General features: G+C 38.1%; 4 protein-coding genes across 4 annotated transcripts; 2 read left to right on the top strand and 2 right to left on the bottom strand.

Annotated features, from left to right (window-relative positions):
* Window positions 1–424: 424 nt before the first annotated feature.
* On the bottom strand, window positions 425–1,491 carry LOC148192086 (uncharacterized). Its single transcript, XM_088100300.1, has 2 exons — window positions 1,134–1,491; window positions 425–721 (listed from the first exon to the last, which is right to left on the bottom strand). Exons 1-2 carry the CDS (start codon window positions 1,489–1,491, stop codon window positions 552–554), a joined length of 528 nt encoding a protein of 175 aa, XP_087956426.1. The 3' UTR covers window positions 425–551.
* Window positions 1,492–2,550: 1,059 nt separating this feature from the next.
* LOC124831287 (2-oxoglutarate-dependent dioxygenase DAO-like) lies at window positions 2,551–3,987 on the top strand. Its single transcript, XM_088100224.1, has 3 exons — window positions 2,551–2,936; window positions 3,095–3,413; window positions 3,506–3,987. The coding sequence occupies exons 1-3, from the start codon at window positions 2,566–2,568 to the stop codon at window positions 3,755–3,757; spliced, it is 942 nt and encodes a 313-aa protein (XP_087956350.1). The 5' UTR covers window positions 2,551–2,565; the 3' UTR covers window positions 3,758–3,987.
* A 6,764-nt stretch (window positions 3,988–10,751) lies between these two features.
* On the top strand, window positions 10,752–12,473 carry LOC124831285 (2-oxoglutarate-dependent dioxygenase DAO-like). Its single transcript, XM_047305222.2, has 3 exons — window positions 10,752–11,119; window positions 11,279–11,597; window positions 12,058–12,473. Exons 1-3 carry the CDS (start codon window positions 10,782–10,784, stop codon window positions 12,301–12,303), a joined length of 903 nt encoding a protein of 300 aa, XP_047161178.2. The 5' UTR covers window positions 10,752–10,781; the 3' UTR covers window positions 12,304–12,473.
* A 40-nt stretch (window positions 12,474–12,513) lies between these two features.
* Window positions 12,514–15,922, bottom strand: LOC124831283 (putative L-type lectin-domain containing receptor kinase S.5). Its single transcript, XM_047305219.2, has 2 exons — window positions 14,442–15,922; window positions 12,514–13,638 (listed from the first exon to the last, which is right to left on the bottom strand). Exons 1-2 carry the CDS (start codon window positions 15,706–15,708, stop codon window positions 12,800–12,802), a joined length of 2,106 nt encoding a protein of 701 aa, XP_047161175.2. The 5' UTR covers window positions 15,709–15,922; the 3' UTR covers window positions 12,514–12,799.
* Window positions 15,923–16,352: the final 430 nt, after the last annotated feature.

The raw sequence follows: 16,352 nt of genomic DNA, 5'->3' as shown, positions 1-16,352 counted from the left end.
GCCAATCATCTGCAGGGTTGACTTGTCCTGTATTTCACAGGAAAATTCAGAAATGTTAAGTTTACAAGATAGAGATTTAGTTAACTTTGTGACCGAAATAAGATTGACAGAAAAATTAGGAATAAACAAGACATTATGTAAAGTAAGGTGTGTGCTAAGTGAAACAGTGCCAGAAAAATGAGCAAATGAAGAGTTCTTGTTGGGTAGTGATACTGTAATTGGTGAGATTCTATGATAAGAAATAAAATGAGACAAAGAATTAGATATATGATCAGTAGCACCTGTGTCTAGAATCCATTTGAAATAGATATTACCTTGAGCCTGGGAAGAAGTGGAAGCATTATGAGAGCTCACTAGATTAGTAGAATGTGGGATTGTGGGATTAGATTGAGGAAGAAGTGCCAATAAACCATGAATTTGCTCTTGAGAAAGTCCCAAAATTGCGGAATGTGACTGTGCCGGAGAATTATTATAAGAAGGAACTACTGTAGAAGAATCTGTTGTAACATTGTGGACTCTTTTGGATTTGAGATCAGGTGGTAATCCATGTATTAGAAAGCAAGTATCAATGGTGTGGTTTGTCCTGCCACAGTGAGTGCATTGTCGGGGTGCACCAAACCTTCCCCCTGAGGAACGAGCCTGAGAACCTTGATAACGAGCCTGAGAACCTTGATATGAAGATCTTCCCCGGCCATAATCATTGGCAGGAGAGGGTTTACCTCTGCCATTGAAGGTAGAAAAAGAAGGTTTAGATTGAGAAACTTGTGACGCCATGACTGGAGGTTGAGAAAGAATTCCTGATTGTAATTGTCGCTCATGTTGAATTATCATCGAAAAAATTTTGGGTAAAGAAGGCTCTAAGAGATCCATGAGAAGGATCTGAGAGCGAACAACAGAGTAATTATCATTCAAGCCTCTAAGAAAACAAAGAACACAATCATTTTCACGATATTCCTTCATTGTCTTAGAAACAACGCAACAAGAAGCAGAAGATTGGCATTCAGGAATAGGGCGAAAATTGCAAAGTTCATCCCAGAGAATCTTCATTTTAGTGTAATAAGCAGTAACACTTAGATCAGACTGATGCATTGAATAAAGATCTTGATGCAATTGTGAAATTCGAACAGAATCACCTTGGGAGAAACGATCTTTGAGATCCTTCCATGCCGTAGCAGTAGAGTCAATCCAAATAATACTTGTAGCAATCTCATGAGAAACAGAATGATTGATCCAAGATAAAACTAGATTATTGCAACGCTTCCATGCTTGAACCATTGGATCTGTACCAGCTGGACAAGGAATGGAACCATCAACAAAGCCAAATTTATTCTTCATTTGTAGTGCCATAGACATCGAGCGAGCCCATCCATGATAATTGTGACCTTCAAGAATCGGGGAAACAAGCACCAATGAAGGATTCTCATTAGGATGAATGTAATAGTCATGTGTTGTATCTTGCAACGATGCGAGAGTAACAGAGGGAGTAGTCATAAAAGGAGAAGAAAAAGGCAGAAAAGCCAAGAACGAAAGGTAGAAAATGAAGATCTGGACAGGAAAAGAATTGGTGGCGGAAGAACGTGATAAAAAATTAATTTTCTTCTGATACCATGTTATGAGAAAAGAAAGGATAGGAATTGTATTTCTTATTCCATAAGAAGAGAGTACAATTTTACATATATATAATTGTTTGAAACAATATATAAACGGAATATAAATATAAAAATAGAATATAAATATATGAAGATAAATGCACATATATGAACGGAAAATAAATTAAATCCAATAACAAAAATAATTAGCTCTCCTTACCTGGAAAGCTTAACAGTACCACTCCTAGGAACGCTCTAGCAGTACCTCCTCACAGAGAGTTTGACAGCACCTATAAGCCACCAAAAATTGGTGCAGAGCACATTTCTTAGAGTTGGAAGGGACAGAGAAATTAAAGGAAAAACTACCAGTAACAGGCAACCAACAAGTTGCATGGCTTAGGTTCAAGAACGGTTGAAGAAAAGGAAAAAAAAACACTTACCGGTCTGAATGGAAAAACGTTCGGTTCAAACTGAAGCTCTTGGTGCAGCGAGAGCGGAAACACCTTCAAATCAAAATTTGATCGGTTCAGTGAAGAGAAAATCTAGAGAGAAGGCAGAGAGAATTTTTAGGGCAAGAGTTTTAGAGAGAGAAAGAAAGCTGACAAAATAAAGGAATTCTGATCTTTAGAAAACCCCTTCCTAAAGTCATGAATCCTTAGCTTATGGGCTGACTGCCTCAAATAAGGCCAATAGCCTTATTATTTTCAGGCTCTTACATTTTAACAACCAACAAATTTTTATATCCATCATATATATATCCTTTATTAAACTTTGTTTTTACAAATACAAAAGCTTAATTATTTTTTATAATTATTTTATCCCTTCTATTAAGTAAAAAAGGAAAAGACAACCCATCCTTTATCTTCATAGAGAACAAACAATGACATGCAGATAAGGCCCCTACCACGAAAAATATGAAATAGAAGAAAAAAAACTAGTGTAAAAAAAAATTAACAAAAAATATCTATATAAATATATGTGTGTAAGTGTGCAAGTGTTGTCCCTAGCTATGGCGGAGAAGTTCCCAGTAGTGATTGATATGGAGAAAATTTGTGAGGAAGAAGAGTTAAAGAAACTAAGAGAAGCATGTGAAAGATGGGGTTGTTTCAGGATCGTCAACCACTCTATTTCAGAAACCCTCATGGCTGAGATGAAGAAAGTGAATGAAGCTTTGCTTGATCTTCCTCTCGAGATCAAAAAACGCAACACAGATGTCATTGCAGGCAGTGGTCATATGGCTCCAACTGCACTCAACCCTTTCTACGAGTCCCTATGTCTCTATGATTTGGGTTCTTCACAAGCTATGCACAATTTCTGCTCTCAACTTCACGCTTCTCCCCAACACAGGTTACTTTTCTTTCATTTCTTCCTTTCTTTTTTCTTTATTATTCACTGCTTCAGATCGAGATAGGTTTAATGTTGAAAGTAAGCACATTCTGTTATCTTTGGTAGGGAGAATTTCACATCGGCTTTTTTCTTGAAACGTGAATTATTGATTTTGACAGGAAAATCATGGAGAGATATGGGGAGGCAACTCATGGTTTGGCAGTGAAGATAGGAGAAAAGATGGCTGAATCACTGGGCATAGTGGTTGACGATTTCAAGGATTGGTCATGCGAGTTTAGAATAAACAAATATAACTTCACCCCAGAAGCGGTAGGGTCCACTGGAGTTGAAACACATATAGATTCAGGCTTCTTAACCATTCTTCAAGATGATGAAAAAGTTGGTGGTCTTGAAGTGTTGGACCCTTCTGCTTCATTATTCGTGCCAGTCCCTCCTTTCCCTGGGACTCTCTTAGTCAATCTTGGAGACATTGCTCGTGTATGTTAATAACACCAACCAAACAGAAAATAGACTCTTCTCTGACCCTTATTACGCATGAAGTTGAGCATGCAATTGTTATGCATATGCAGGTGTGGAGCAATGGAAGGTTTTGCAATTTGATACACCGTGTCCAATGCAAGGAAGCCAACAAACGTTTTTCGATTGCTACGTTTATGTTGGCACCAAGGAATAGGAATGTTGAGGCCCCAGAGGAATTGGTGAACCACGATCATCCTCGTTTATATCGACCTTTTATTTACGAAGATTATAGGAAGCTCAGATTTACCAACAAGATGTACATTGGTGAAGTCTTGGAGTTGTTGCGCTTGTCCTTGTCATAATAGGAACTACCTAGGATTGTTTGTTTGAAGGCTCAGAGTTAACAAGAAGATGCCACACTTTTCAGAAATTTATGTATCTGTTTGTCAACTGGGCCAAATGCTCGTATTTAAACAAAGTTACTCACTCCTAATAACTCCATAGAACTTTCATAGAAATCTTCATAACTATTTGTTTCAAACCTTGTTCGTTATTTTAACCTGAAATTTAATGTGATATGAGAGTTTTAACACTTTTACTCTTATAGGTGATGAAATATAAAAATATATTTTTTGACATTTTTTATAATATTTTGATATAATATATGTGTTATTTTTTATTTGTTATTGTGTTGATATATTTTAAATATTAAAAAATGATACATATAATAATTTATATTAACATATCATTATTTAAATACTTATTTTTTTTAATATAGATATGATTAGAAAAGGAAAGTAGGGAAAGAGGAATAAAAACTTTGATTACAAGGTTAGGTAGGAAGTAGCATAAAAGAAGATAGATGCTTTTATTTTTGACAAACGAGGTTGTTTATGTTGACGTTCGTTGTTTAATTTAAAGAAGAAAGTGATGTGGCTATTGGAAGACAGAAGGGATTCCTTTGGAATTTTGTGTGATGAGTGAAAAAGATTAATGAAATTTCTTTACACTCTTTTGATATTATTTTTTACTTTTTATATTTTTTAAATGTAAAACTTTTTTTAATGATTATTTTATTTTTATAATAAGGGTTAAATGAATGTGACGTCTGAACCTATCATTAGTCTATTGAAAAAGGGAACACTTTCCATTTCAACATGCTAATCATAGAGTGATAGGTTGTGTTATGGGTTGGAATTGGTTTCATCTCATATATTGATAAAATTATTCATTTTTTATTATGGGTTCCATTTTCACAGTTAACACATATTAACAGTTAAATATATTTGTAAAAGAAGAGGTTTTACTGCAGTGGATCTCTCCAAAATATATATTCGAATTTTTTTGAAAAATTAATATATCATATACAAATATACTTTATTAAAATTTCACACCCCAATATTTTTGCTGACTCCCAAAGTGAAAGTAGGCGTAAAATTAACACTATTTTGAGCACATGGCTTCCATGATTTGAAATTAAATTTGCTACAACATTTTCTGCAAATTGCACCAAATGGGCACAACAGATTCATCATTGTGGCTAGCTAGATTAGCCCCAACCCCAAAATAATTGTACTAGGATCCCTCAAATACCAACATCAATTCATCATGTACGAATAAATGTCTATATTTATGTGCTAAAATAAATCCATTTAAATTTTTTACCCAAATAAATTTATTTCCAGCCTCATTTCTAAATTAGATAGGTTATTATTTACGTTGAGAATTCGGCAGAGTGTCCACTTCCTTTCTTTTCTCAGTTTTAAAAAATACTTTTTTGTTTTAAAAAATCCCACTAGAATTCCGTTGGTTAATTTTGTTTTTCTTTTCACAGGAGTTACTATGTTGAGAATTTGGTCATCAGAACACTAAATTTAACTTTTCTAACAGAATTCTCAATGTGTGAAAAAAAAGAGAGAGTTTAGTTTGAGAATTAATGTTGGTATATGTTTATTTGGATAGTTTGAGAAAAAAATTCATGTTTATGATGTACATGGCGTGTAAGAATTAAAAAGAATAATGGCAGATGAAAATAAGTTAAAATGTTTAGAAGATTTTTTTTAAATGACGAAATTTAATATTATTTTCACATATGTTTGCTATTTTTTATGTTTATTTTTTATTTAAATATTGGTAATTTTCACTTTATTTCTCATATATATTTATTTTCATCTACCTTAATTTTCTCTTTCATAATAGATATCTAGTATGTTTCCATAACAATTTACAAACTAAATTTTTCTATAAACTAATTTATCGAAAGTTTCTAATATAGATTTTATAGATTTTTATAGATTTTTATTTTCAATTTTATGAAAAAAAAAATTCATTTTTTTTCTCTCTCAAAACTTACAAGAAAAAACTCAAAAAACATTCGAGATGTCCGTATTCAACTGTAGGAATATAAGTGAAAAAAGTTTCAACATAAATTGCTTCAAAAGAAAGAAGAATATGATTATAAAAGAAAACAAAAATGTTTTTACAACTAACAAATTATTATATCCATCATATATTACCCTTTATTACACTTTGTTTTTACAAAGGACCGCGATATTTCAACAACGCATATTTAACACTGTTTTGACAACGCCACGTGTCGTTGTTTGATTGGTTTGTTTTAAAAATAAATTTTTTTTAAAACCTACGAAACGGAAGTCCGTAACCCTTATTTTTACTGAAATTCCGAAAATAGCCCTTTCTCTGTTTCATTGGAAACGAAGGTGCGTTCTCTTGGAAGGTCGAAGGTCGCGTTTCATGGTGCTTCACTTTGTTCTGTGTGTGTGGTGTTGTCTCCGTCCAGTTTCGTTTCCTGTTATCGTGCGGAATGGCAAGTTCCGGTGACGATTGTCCGACGACGAAGGTAAGTGGTTTTCCATTCCATGTCGTAGCCTAGTTATTCGGTTTGGGCATCTCGTAGCATGCTTATTTGGTTTGGGTTAAGGTTTGGGGTTTGTATCCTTGTGTTGTGGTTCTTGGGTTATTGGGTTTCGTTGTTTTGATGAATTTATTTTGGTTTATGCAGTTGAGTGTTCGTCACTCTTCTTCGACAAAGTATATATGTACTTTGAACGAACGCTTGACAGACGAGAAAGGATGCTAAACCAAGAGGAAAGAAGAAACAAAAAAGAATTCGCAGAGAAACTTTTATGCGTGCCTTAGAGGAACAAGAATTTCTAATTGAAGAACTTAAAAGGAGGGTTGCAAATTTGGAGGCACAATTGGCTGAAGAGAAGGCAAGAAGTGTGCCTCGTACAGAACCATCCGTGAACATTGGTTTTGTATCCCCTACTGACATTGACGGAAATGAACAACCTTTGAAGACGTATGTTAGGGTTGGATCACGAAGGCGTTACAAGGGAAGAGCACTTAGGACTCCATACACCGGAACCGTAGTGCTTAGAATAAAAAATGAGTGATCTGTGTATTTTAGTTGATGGAAAATGTTATTTGGAAAGTAATGATAATTGTAATCATTGTAAATAGATTAAGAAAACAAAGTTTAATGTATCCGATTTAGTGCAATGAAATAAAATTTGAGTTTTGGTTTGAATTGGTCTCATATTTTATTTATTCACTACCATTGTTATTATGAGTTGTGAGTTTGTGGATTTCAGAATGTGGTCATTTTTTTTGTCTCGTAAGTTGCAGGCTTGTTTGTAAGATGTTGGTGTTTGAGTGGTCATTTTGGATAACATGGTGACCAATGTCAAAACCAGTTAATTTGAAGGACAATTTCAGTGGTAGGAGAGGGTGGTTGGTGACGTGATGTGAGTCCAAGGAGTGTGGGGTGACCCCTGATCAGTTGGAGGAGCAAGCTCTGCAAGGGATGAGTGAGGGTGTTGAAAAAAGGGTCTGGTAATCGTTTACAACATCCCTGTAAACGATTACCCGAGACAAAACTGGATTTTGTACAGAAAGTCCAACACAGGTAGTCAGTCAGGTGAACAGGGGTCACCATTGGCCAAAAAACTGACTTTTAGGCACTTCTGCACCTGTCTGAGGCTGGTCCAGGTGTTTCAGTGGTGGAAGAGGGTGGTTGGTGATGTGATGTGAGTCCAAGGAGTGTGGGGTCACCCCTCATCAGTTGGAGGAGCAAGCTCTGCAAGGGATGAGTGAGAGTGTTCAAAAAAGGGTATGGTAATCGTTTACAGCATCCTGGTAAACGATTACCCGAGACAAAACTGGATTTTGTACAGAAAGTCCAACACAGGTAGTCAGTCAGGTGAACAGGGGTCACCATTGGCCAAAAACGTGACTTTTAGGCAGTTCTGCACCTGTCTGAGGCTGGTCCAGGTGTTTTAGTGGTGGGAGAGGGTGGTTGGTGATGTGATGTGTGTCCAAGGAGTGTGGGGTGACCCCTCATCAGTTGGAGGAGCAACCTCTGCAAGGGATGAGTGAGGGTGTTGAAAAAAGGGTCTGGAAATCGTTTATAGCATCCCTGTAAACGATTACCCGAGACAAAACTGGATTTTGTACAGAAAGTCCAACACAGGTACTCAGTCAGGTGAACTGGGGTCACCATTGGCCAAAAAGGTGAGTTTTAAGCACTTTTGCACTTTTCTTAGGCTGGTCCTGGTGTTTCAATGATGGGAAGTGATGTTTTGGCACCCCATGATGGAGGGAAAAAACAATGTTTATGAGATGAGCAACTTGGGTGAGATAACATGCTGTCAACTTTGACCTTTGCTGGCTATTTTACTGATAACTTTTCCCACCGACCTCCAAATGATGTGATTCTTTTTTTATTAGAAACTAGACTCAAAAATCTTTCCAATGACTACTAATTTGTATTTTTTGGACATCTTAGTTGGTACAGTTTATTCTTTCAAGTTAGCGTTCCATATATTTTTGCCAACTCTGACCTTTGCTTGTTCTTTTGCTCATAACTTTCTCCACCGAACTCCAAATGAGTTGATTCTTGTTTTGTTGGAATCTATACTCAAAGACCTTTCAAATTATGCCTTAGAAATCAAGTTTACACCTTTTTTGACACTGTAATCGATTACAAGGACACTGTAAACGATTACCCGAGACAAAATTGGATTTTGTACAGAAAGTCCAACACAGGTACTCAGTCAGGTAACTGGGGTCACCATTGGCCAAAAAGGTGAGTTTTAAGCACTTTTGCACTTTTCTTAGGCTGGTCCTGGTGTTTCAATGGTGGAAAGTGATGTTTTGGCACCCCATGATGGAGGAAAAATGTTTATGAGATGAGCAACTTGGGTGAGATAACATGCTGTCAACTTTGACCTTTGCTGGCTATTTTACTGATAACTTTTCCCACCGACTTCCAAATGATGTGATTCTTTTTTTATTAGAAACTAGACTCAAAAATCTTTCCAATGACTACTAATTTGTAATTTTTGGACATCTGAGTTGGTACAGTTTATTCTTTCAGCGTTTCATATATTTTTGCCAACTCTAACCTTTGCTTGTTCTTTTGCTCATAACTTTCTCCACCGAACTCCAAATGAGTTGATTCTTGTTTTGTTGGAATCTATACTCAAAGACCTTTCAAATTATGCCTTAGAAATCAAGTTTACACCTTTTTTGACACTGTAATCGATTACAAGGATACTGTAAAGGATTACCATAGTGTTTTTTCTGCAGATTGGGTCTGCACTTGTCCAACTTGGTCCCTTCAGTAAGAATGGCTTCTTTCCCACTTCTTGGGGTCACCTCCCATCACCTACCACCCTCTACCACCAGTCAAACACCAACACCAAGTAAATACAAGTGGACTTGTGCTTTAAATTAACAGTTTTTGCCAATGATCACCCAGGACACTACAACTGACTACTTCAGTTCAACTTTCTGTACAAAACAGTGATTTCTCTCGTGTAATCGTTTACGAGGCCACTGTAAACGATTACGACAATGTTTTTTCTGCAGATTAGCTCTGCACTTGTCCAACTTGGTCCCCTCAGTAAGAATGACTTCTTCCCCACTTCTTGGGGTCATCAAACATAACCTCCCAACCAGTAATGACCCTTAAATTCACTTGTATGGTTTTTTGGTCAACAAATCCCTTGCAGAGCTTGCTCCTCCAACTGATGAGGGGTCACCCCACAGTCCTTGGACTCACATCACATCACCAACCACCCTCTCCCACCACTGAAACACCTGTACCAGCCTCAGACAGGTGCAGATTTGCATAAAAGTCACATTTTTTTCAATGGTGACCCCTGTTCACCTGACTGACTACCTGTGTTGGACTTTCTGTACAAAATCCAGTTTTGTCTCGGGTAATCGTTTACACGGATGCTGTAAACGATTACCAAACCCTTTTTTGAACACTCTGAGTCATCCCTTGCAGAGCTTGCTCCTCCAACTAATGAGGGGTCACCCCACACTCCTTGGACTCACATCACATCACCAACCACCCTCTCCCACCACTGAAACACCTGGACCAGCCTCAGACAGGTGCACAACTGCCTAAAACTGAGTTTTTTTTCCAATGGTGACCCCTGTTCATCTGGCTGACTACCTGTGTTGGACTTTATGTACAAAATCCAATTTTCTCTCGGGTAAACGATTACCAGACCATTTTTTCAACACTCTGACTCATCCCTTGCACTACTTCGTCCCCCTACTCATCACGGGTCACTCCACACTTCTTGCGTTTACATCAATGACCAACACCCATCTCCCCACTCAGAATTTGATCAACTCCTTCCCATTAATTACCATTAATTTTACTGAAAATGGTCTTGTACTTTTCAAATTCTTATTATAATGCTGCGTTCATTTTTCAATCACTACTTTTGTCATTATAAGTGAGATTAACACAAAGTAAAAATGATAGCGCGAGACAGCGAGACAACGACAGCGAAGATGGAAGCTTCGAAGACGAACGACAGAGCGAGAGAGCGAGACACAATATGGAAGGGTTGAACGAACTTCTCTCCCACCCTAAACTGCCCAAACCCAATTCTTTAAATTTTACCCTGGAAATCCCAAAATACCCCTCGCCCCGTAACCCTTTCTCTGTTATATTTTCAAATTATTTATCCAATACAGAGCTGACACGTGGCGTTGTTAAATGTGTGTCAAAATTTCGTTGTCCAAATAACATTTTCCTTTTACAAATACAAAAGTTTTTTTCTTTTTATAATTATTTTATCCCTTCTATTAAGTAGAAAGGAAAAAGACAGACCCTGACCCACCCTTTACCTTTATAGAGAACAAACAATACACATGCAGATATGGCCCCTACCACGAAGAATATGAACTACTACAAAGAAACTAGTAGAAAAAATAACATAATAACTACCACGAAAATTATGAAATATAAGAAAAAATCTATTACAAAAGAAAATTAACTAAAAATATCTATATAAAGGTGTGAATATATGTGTGTAAGCGTGCAAAGTGTTGTCTCTACCTATGGCGGAGAAGTTCCCAGTAGTGATTGATGTGCAGAAAATTGGTGAGGAAGAAGAGTTAAAGAAACTAAGAGAAGCATGTGAAAAATGGGGTTCTTTCAGGATCATCAATCACTCTATTCCTCCAACCCTAGTGGCTGACATGAAGAAGGTGGTTGAAGCTCTGCATGATCTTCCTTTTGAGACCAAGAAACGCAACACAGAAGCCATTGCTGGCGGTGGTTACGTCGGACCAACTCCACTCAGCCCCTTATACGAGGCTATAGGAATCTATGACATTTCTTCATCACAATCTATGCACAATTTCTGTTCTCAGCTTCATGTCTCTCCTCAACAAAGGTTTGTTTTCTTTCTTCATCTCTCTCTTTCAATTTCTGTTATCCTTTTCTTTTTTGGAAAATTTCAGCACTTTCAAAGTAGAGGTTAATAATGGTTTTACATTTAATTGAGAGTCTTGTAAAGTGTGAAGTGTTGTTGATAATATCTTGCTCCTCCTAGGCAAATAATGGAGGCATATGGGCAAGCTGTTCATGGTTTGGCAGTAAAAATAGGACAAAAGATGGCTGAATCTCTTGGTGTAGTTGAAGGTGCTGATTTCGAGGACTGGCTCTACGAGTTTAGATTTAACAAATATAACTTCACAGCAGAAACAATAGGGTCCCCAGGAGTTCAAATACACACAGATTCAAGCTTCCTATCTGTTCTTAAAGATGATGAAAATGTTGGTGGTCTTGAAGTCATGGACTCTTCTTCCTCCTTTGTGCCAATCCCTCTTTTCCCTGGGACTTTTCTTGTCAATCTTGGAGACATTGCTCGTGTAAGTATACACAAATCATCAATTAAACTCTGAACCTTCAGTTGCACAAAAGAAAATTTGTTCTTTATTGCAGAACTTGTTATATGTATAAAAGAAATTCATTGTCTTCAAATTTTGAGTTAAAAGTTGTATTAAATACTTATGTGAGATAAGACTCGTGTCATATATATAAAATCTCTGACAAAAAAATAACTTATGATATTGCTGATACTGTAGATTCTTTGTCTGAGTAATATCCACTTAATAGGATATTATATCTATTCAGAGTTTGAAAATAAGTTATTTAAAGAGAAATTTCATGGTATTAGAGAGAGATCACAAAGCAGGTTATTTAAAGATATGGAAGAGAAGGAATCCCCTTGCGTGAAACTATAAAAGCAAATGTACTTATGCCGGTATTGCTGATAAACTGTGACCATGCAGTTGGAATTAATATAAATAAATGTATGCATATATGCAGGCGTGGAGCAATGGGAGGTTTTGCAATGTGACACATCGTGTGCAATGCAAGGAAGGGAACAAACGTCTTTCAATTGCTACGTTAATCTTAGGACCCAAGAACAGGAATGTTGAGGCCCCAGAGGAATTGGTGAACCATGATCACTCCCGTTTTTATCAACCTTTTGTTTATGAAGATTATAGGAATCTCAAAGTTAGTAAGAAGATTCCCACTAAAGAAGCCCTAGAACTGTTCCGATTGGCCTAGACACTGGAACTATGATTAAGGAATAATTGAAAGGAGTCATGTTTTCAGTAACTGATACCTGGTGTTTATGGATATTCGGTACACCAACTGATACCTGGTGTTTATGGATATTGACTCTTGACTTTGTGTGAATGTTGTTGTAAAATAATAATTTGGTGAGTTTTTGCTTATGTTTAGCAATAGTTGAATATGTATTATATAAGAATGAAAAAGAAAAGAACATACAGAATATGTATTATTTCACCAAAATTTACAAACTCTGATTTCATTCCTTTCCAATCAAAATTAGAAATTACAAGAGAATCTATACTTGATCACTGAAAAATCAAATCAAATTAAGATTAAAAAAGGGAAAAGTCTGAGGAAATTTTGCTTCCTTTAGGAGGAGAAGTTAACTAAGGGGAAGGGCTGACGAACAAACAGATCACGAAAAACCAAAGGGAAAAGGTTGTCTTGAAAGAGGGGATGGAATTGGAATGCATGCATATATGGTGTTTTAGACAAGAGAGCCACTGTCTGAGAAATCAACATGCAAAGAATGTGTGGTACTGTTCATGGGTGTGTACTCGGTTGTTGTCATGGGTGTGTACTCGGTTGTTGTGGTTTGTGTGAGGTCACTTGCAAGGCTTGATAGATCCATAGCTGGCCACACAAAAGATGGTTTGAAAGGTGGAACATGAGGCACAGGCACAGAACCAGATATGATCTGAACAATTGTTTGCATCTTTGGTCTTTCACTGGCAATGGGGTGAGAGCATGCTAGTCCTAGTTTCAGAATCCTCTCTGCCTCTTCAGCCACACAGTCATTCCCAAGTCTTGGATCCACTGCATCAAGTATCCTTTGCTCACGATGCAGGTGCCATACCCAATCCACCAAGCACTCATACCCCTCATTCTTGGTCCATGGCCTTTGGCCACACACAACCTCAAGGACCACTGCTCCAAACCCATAAACATCAGATTCCCTTGTGGCCCTCCCAGTGTGGAAGCACTCAGGTGCAATGTACCCCATGGTGCCATGCACTCCTTCCAACTCTGCATACGATGTTTTATCATTCTCCAACGCACGAGCCAAGCCGAAGTCACCTAAACGAGCATTGAAGTCTGAGTCCAGCATGATGTTGCTGGCCTTAAGGTCTCTGTGGACCACTTTCTGATCATACTCGTTGTGCAGGTAGTTCAATGCAGAAGCCACCCCTGCTATGATCTTGTACCTCAAAGGCCAACTCAGTGCCGTAGTGTTGCTCCCCTCCTCACGGAAAATGTGGTTGTCCAAGCTTCCATTAGGCATGTAATCGTACACTAACAGCAACACCCCATTTCTGTGGCACCACCCTGCGTTTTTTTTTTAAATATTAAATTTTGAGTCAGATGCTTATACAGAACATTACATAAATTATAATAAGATCACAAGGACAGAGTCTTGTTTGATTTGTATTACATCAGTCGGAAATGCTTGTAAGAAAAGGTAAACGATTTGGATAATGACTTGCGCTCTTATATTATTCTAAAAGAGTTTAGGCCGGCTGGGTGGTTAATTTTTTATGACTTCCGCTTGAGTTATATAAGATAGTAAATTTCAGTTGACCTTGGAATAAGATTAGGTTTGTTACAGAAGAAATGAAAATTACGTGGGCACTTTTGGATAGGGTGAAGAAACCTTCAATGAATCACCATCTTTGGATGGGACCAAAGGACAGAGAAAGAACATCACTCTACTCAGAGCTGTTAATGTTGACTAAGGACAGAAGGTATAACAATTAAGGTCGCTATCGAAAATAAAATGATGAAACACTCCAACAAAAATACCCTAAGTGGAGGATACTTTTCGATTCGGGTAGTGTTCTTCGGCTTTGTGCAACCACGTTGAATGCATGAATGCACAAAGATGGAGCGAATTAGGTTGGGACGCCAACAACTGTCGCCATAGCTGGTCAACGTTGCCAGCGAAGACGTGTCAGACAGAATTTTAGCAATTATTGCTTGGCTCCTACCATGATGATCTGGACAGAACAGAACCACTGTCGGATCTAGATCCTAAATCCTAACAGTAATAACTGGAATTTATGTTCGTGGAAGTGATAATTGAATCAATCTAAAGAAACAATAATAACGAAAAATTAATTAAACTGACTGACCGAGTAAGCGAACAAGGTTTTTGTGACGAAGGCGATTGATGATGGTGAGTTCAGACAAGAAATCATCTGTGCTTTTCATCTTATCTCTGGAGAACATTTTGACGGCTACTTCCAACTTCTCTTTCGGAAGTGTTCCTCTGTATACGACGCCGTATCCACCTTGTCCAAGCTTGTGCTTCTCATCGAAATTATTAGTGGCTTTCTTCAATTCTTGATACCTAAATTCTCTGGGAGTTCCAGGTAAACTCTTGAGAGTTCCCAAAATCTGAGTCTCGCTTTCTCTCTGCTTTCTCCACAACCAATAAACCCACCCTACGACACCGGCTACAAGAAGAACGACCACAGGCACTCCGACACCCAACCCAATCTTCAACGCATTTCCGATCCCCTTTTTTTTGGGAAAAACTTCAATAGAAATGTTCCACCTCAGCACGCAGTTTAGTTCAACGTTGTCACCGGTCGAAGCAGAGAACCCAAAATAAGAAACCCTGTTCACCACTTGTTTCAGATCGATACCTGAACTCAACACCGGCTTAGCCGGTTTCGGCACTATGGGTGCATCCTTATCAGGCTGCTCCGCGATGTACACGTCGATCACCTTCCGGTCACCGTCATACTCCACCCACAGCACGTGGAAGCGCGTGACGTTGGGCACGATCTCGAACCCCAAGGGAGTGAGAGACACAGTGACGTTGGACCTCACGCCGTTAACGTCCAGGCCGAGATGGTTGTCGTCGGGGTCAAAGTCCTGCTTCACGGTGTCAAGTTCGACGGCGAGGATTTGGTTGGTGCGGTTGCCATCGTTGGAGGCGTTTGTGAGGCCGAGAAACTGGCCGTAGCTGTTGGGAGGGGGGGCGGAGGTAGAAGGGGCGATGAAGAAGGTGATGCCCTCGCCGGGAGTTTCGTTTTTGGGACGGTATACGTTTATCAGAAAGGAAGTGTTGAAAGACACGGGCTTTTCGTCGAGGCTATCTTGGTCGTTCCAGAGAGTGAAGGGTTTGTTGAAGAAGATTCTGCCGGAGCGGTTGGTCAGGGACACGTTGCCTGTGCTGTCTGGTGTTACTTGGAGCGCTTCAAGGTTGATGGCGGCGCTGGGCAACACCGCGAACGTGTTGAAGTATGATTGGTTGAAGGGGCCGAAAACGTGAGCTTCTGTGTTGAGAATCTGGGCCTGAGAAGTCGGCGGCGGGAACAAGAAGAGGATGGTGGTGATGACGGCGATGGCGGCGGAGTAACCACCCATGTTGTTGCATTGGAGGGGAATCATGAAGAGATTTGTTTGTTTGTTAATTTTTGTTTAAGTAATGCTATTTTTCTCTGCTGGAGGAAACCGAGGCTGGAATTGTGACGTTGTCTTTAGAAGTTTTGAATTAGGTGCTCTGAGCTTTGTTTTCCATGAAGTTTCTTACTTCAACTACGTGTTTTTTTTTTGTTTCTACGCTGAAACATTATAATATTCAGAATCACCTTCCTCCATAGCTTTTCTATTTTCCAAAATATTCACAGACGACACTCAGTAAATACATATATAAATAATGGAATACACTAATCATGGTTAAGTCTTGTTCTGTGTAAATATTTTAATTATTTATTAATAAATCAATTAGCCGAGAAATTAAAAAGTAAATGTTTCGATTTTTTACGACAGATTTGATAAACACAACACAATCTAAACTAGTGCCACCCTGTGTTTGTCTTCTTTTCTCTTCTCTTTTGAACAAAAATTGCTTTAATGTCAAAAAGAGGCATCTGATTTGAAAAAACGTTTGATTTAATATATCGTATTGTATTTGCATTGCACGTGGCCTTTGTCCTTTCAGCATGTGGTCTAACCCAATACAGTTCGAAATTCGTGATAAGCTTATAGAATTAATTTCATTTTCTTATTGCAACTTGCTCATAATTTAATCT

The sequence above is a fragment of the Vigna umbellata genome, chromosome 10 (assembly GCF_029865625.1).
Source record: "Vigna umbellata cultivar VRB3 chromosome 10, Vumbellata_1.0, whole genome shotgun sequence".
NCBI lineage: Eukaryota > Viridiplantae > Streptophyta > Magnoliopsida > Fabales > Fabaceae > Vigna > Vigna umbellata.
This window is presented reverse-complemented; position numbering and strand designations above follow the sequence as displayed.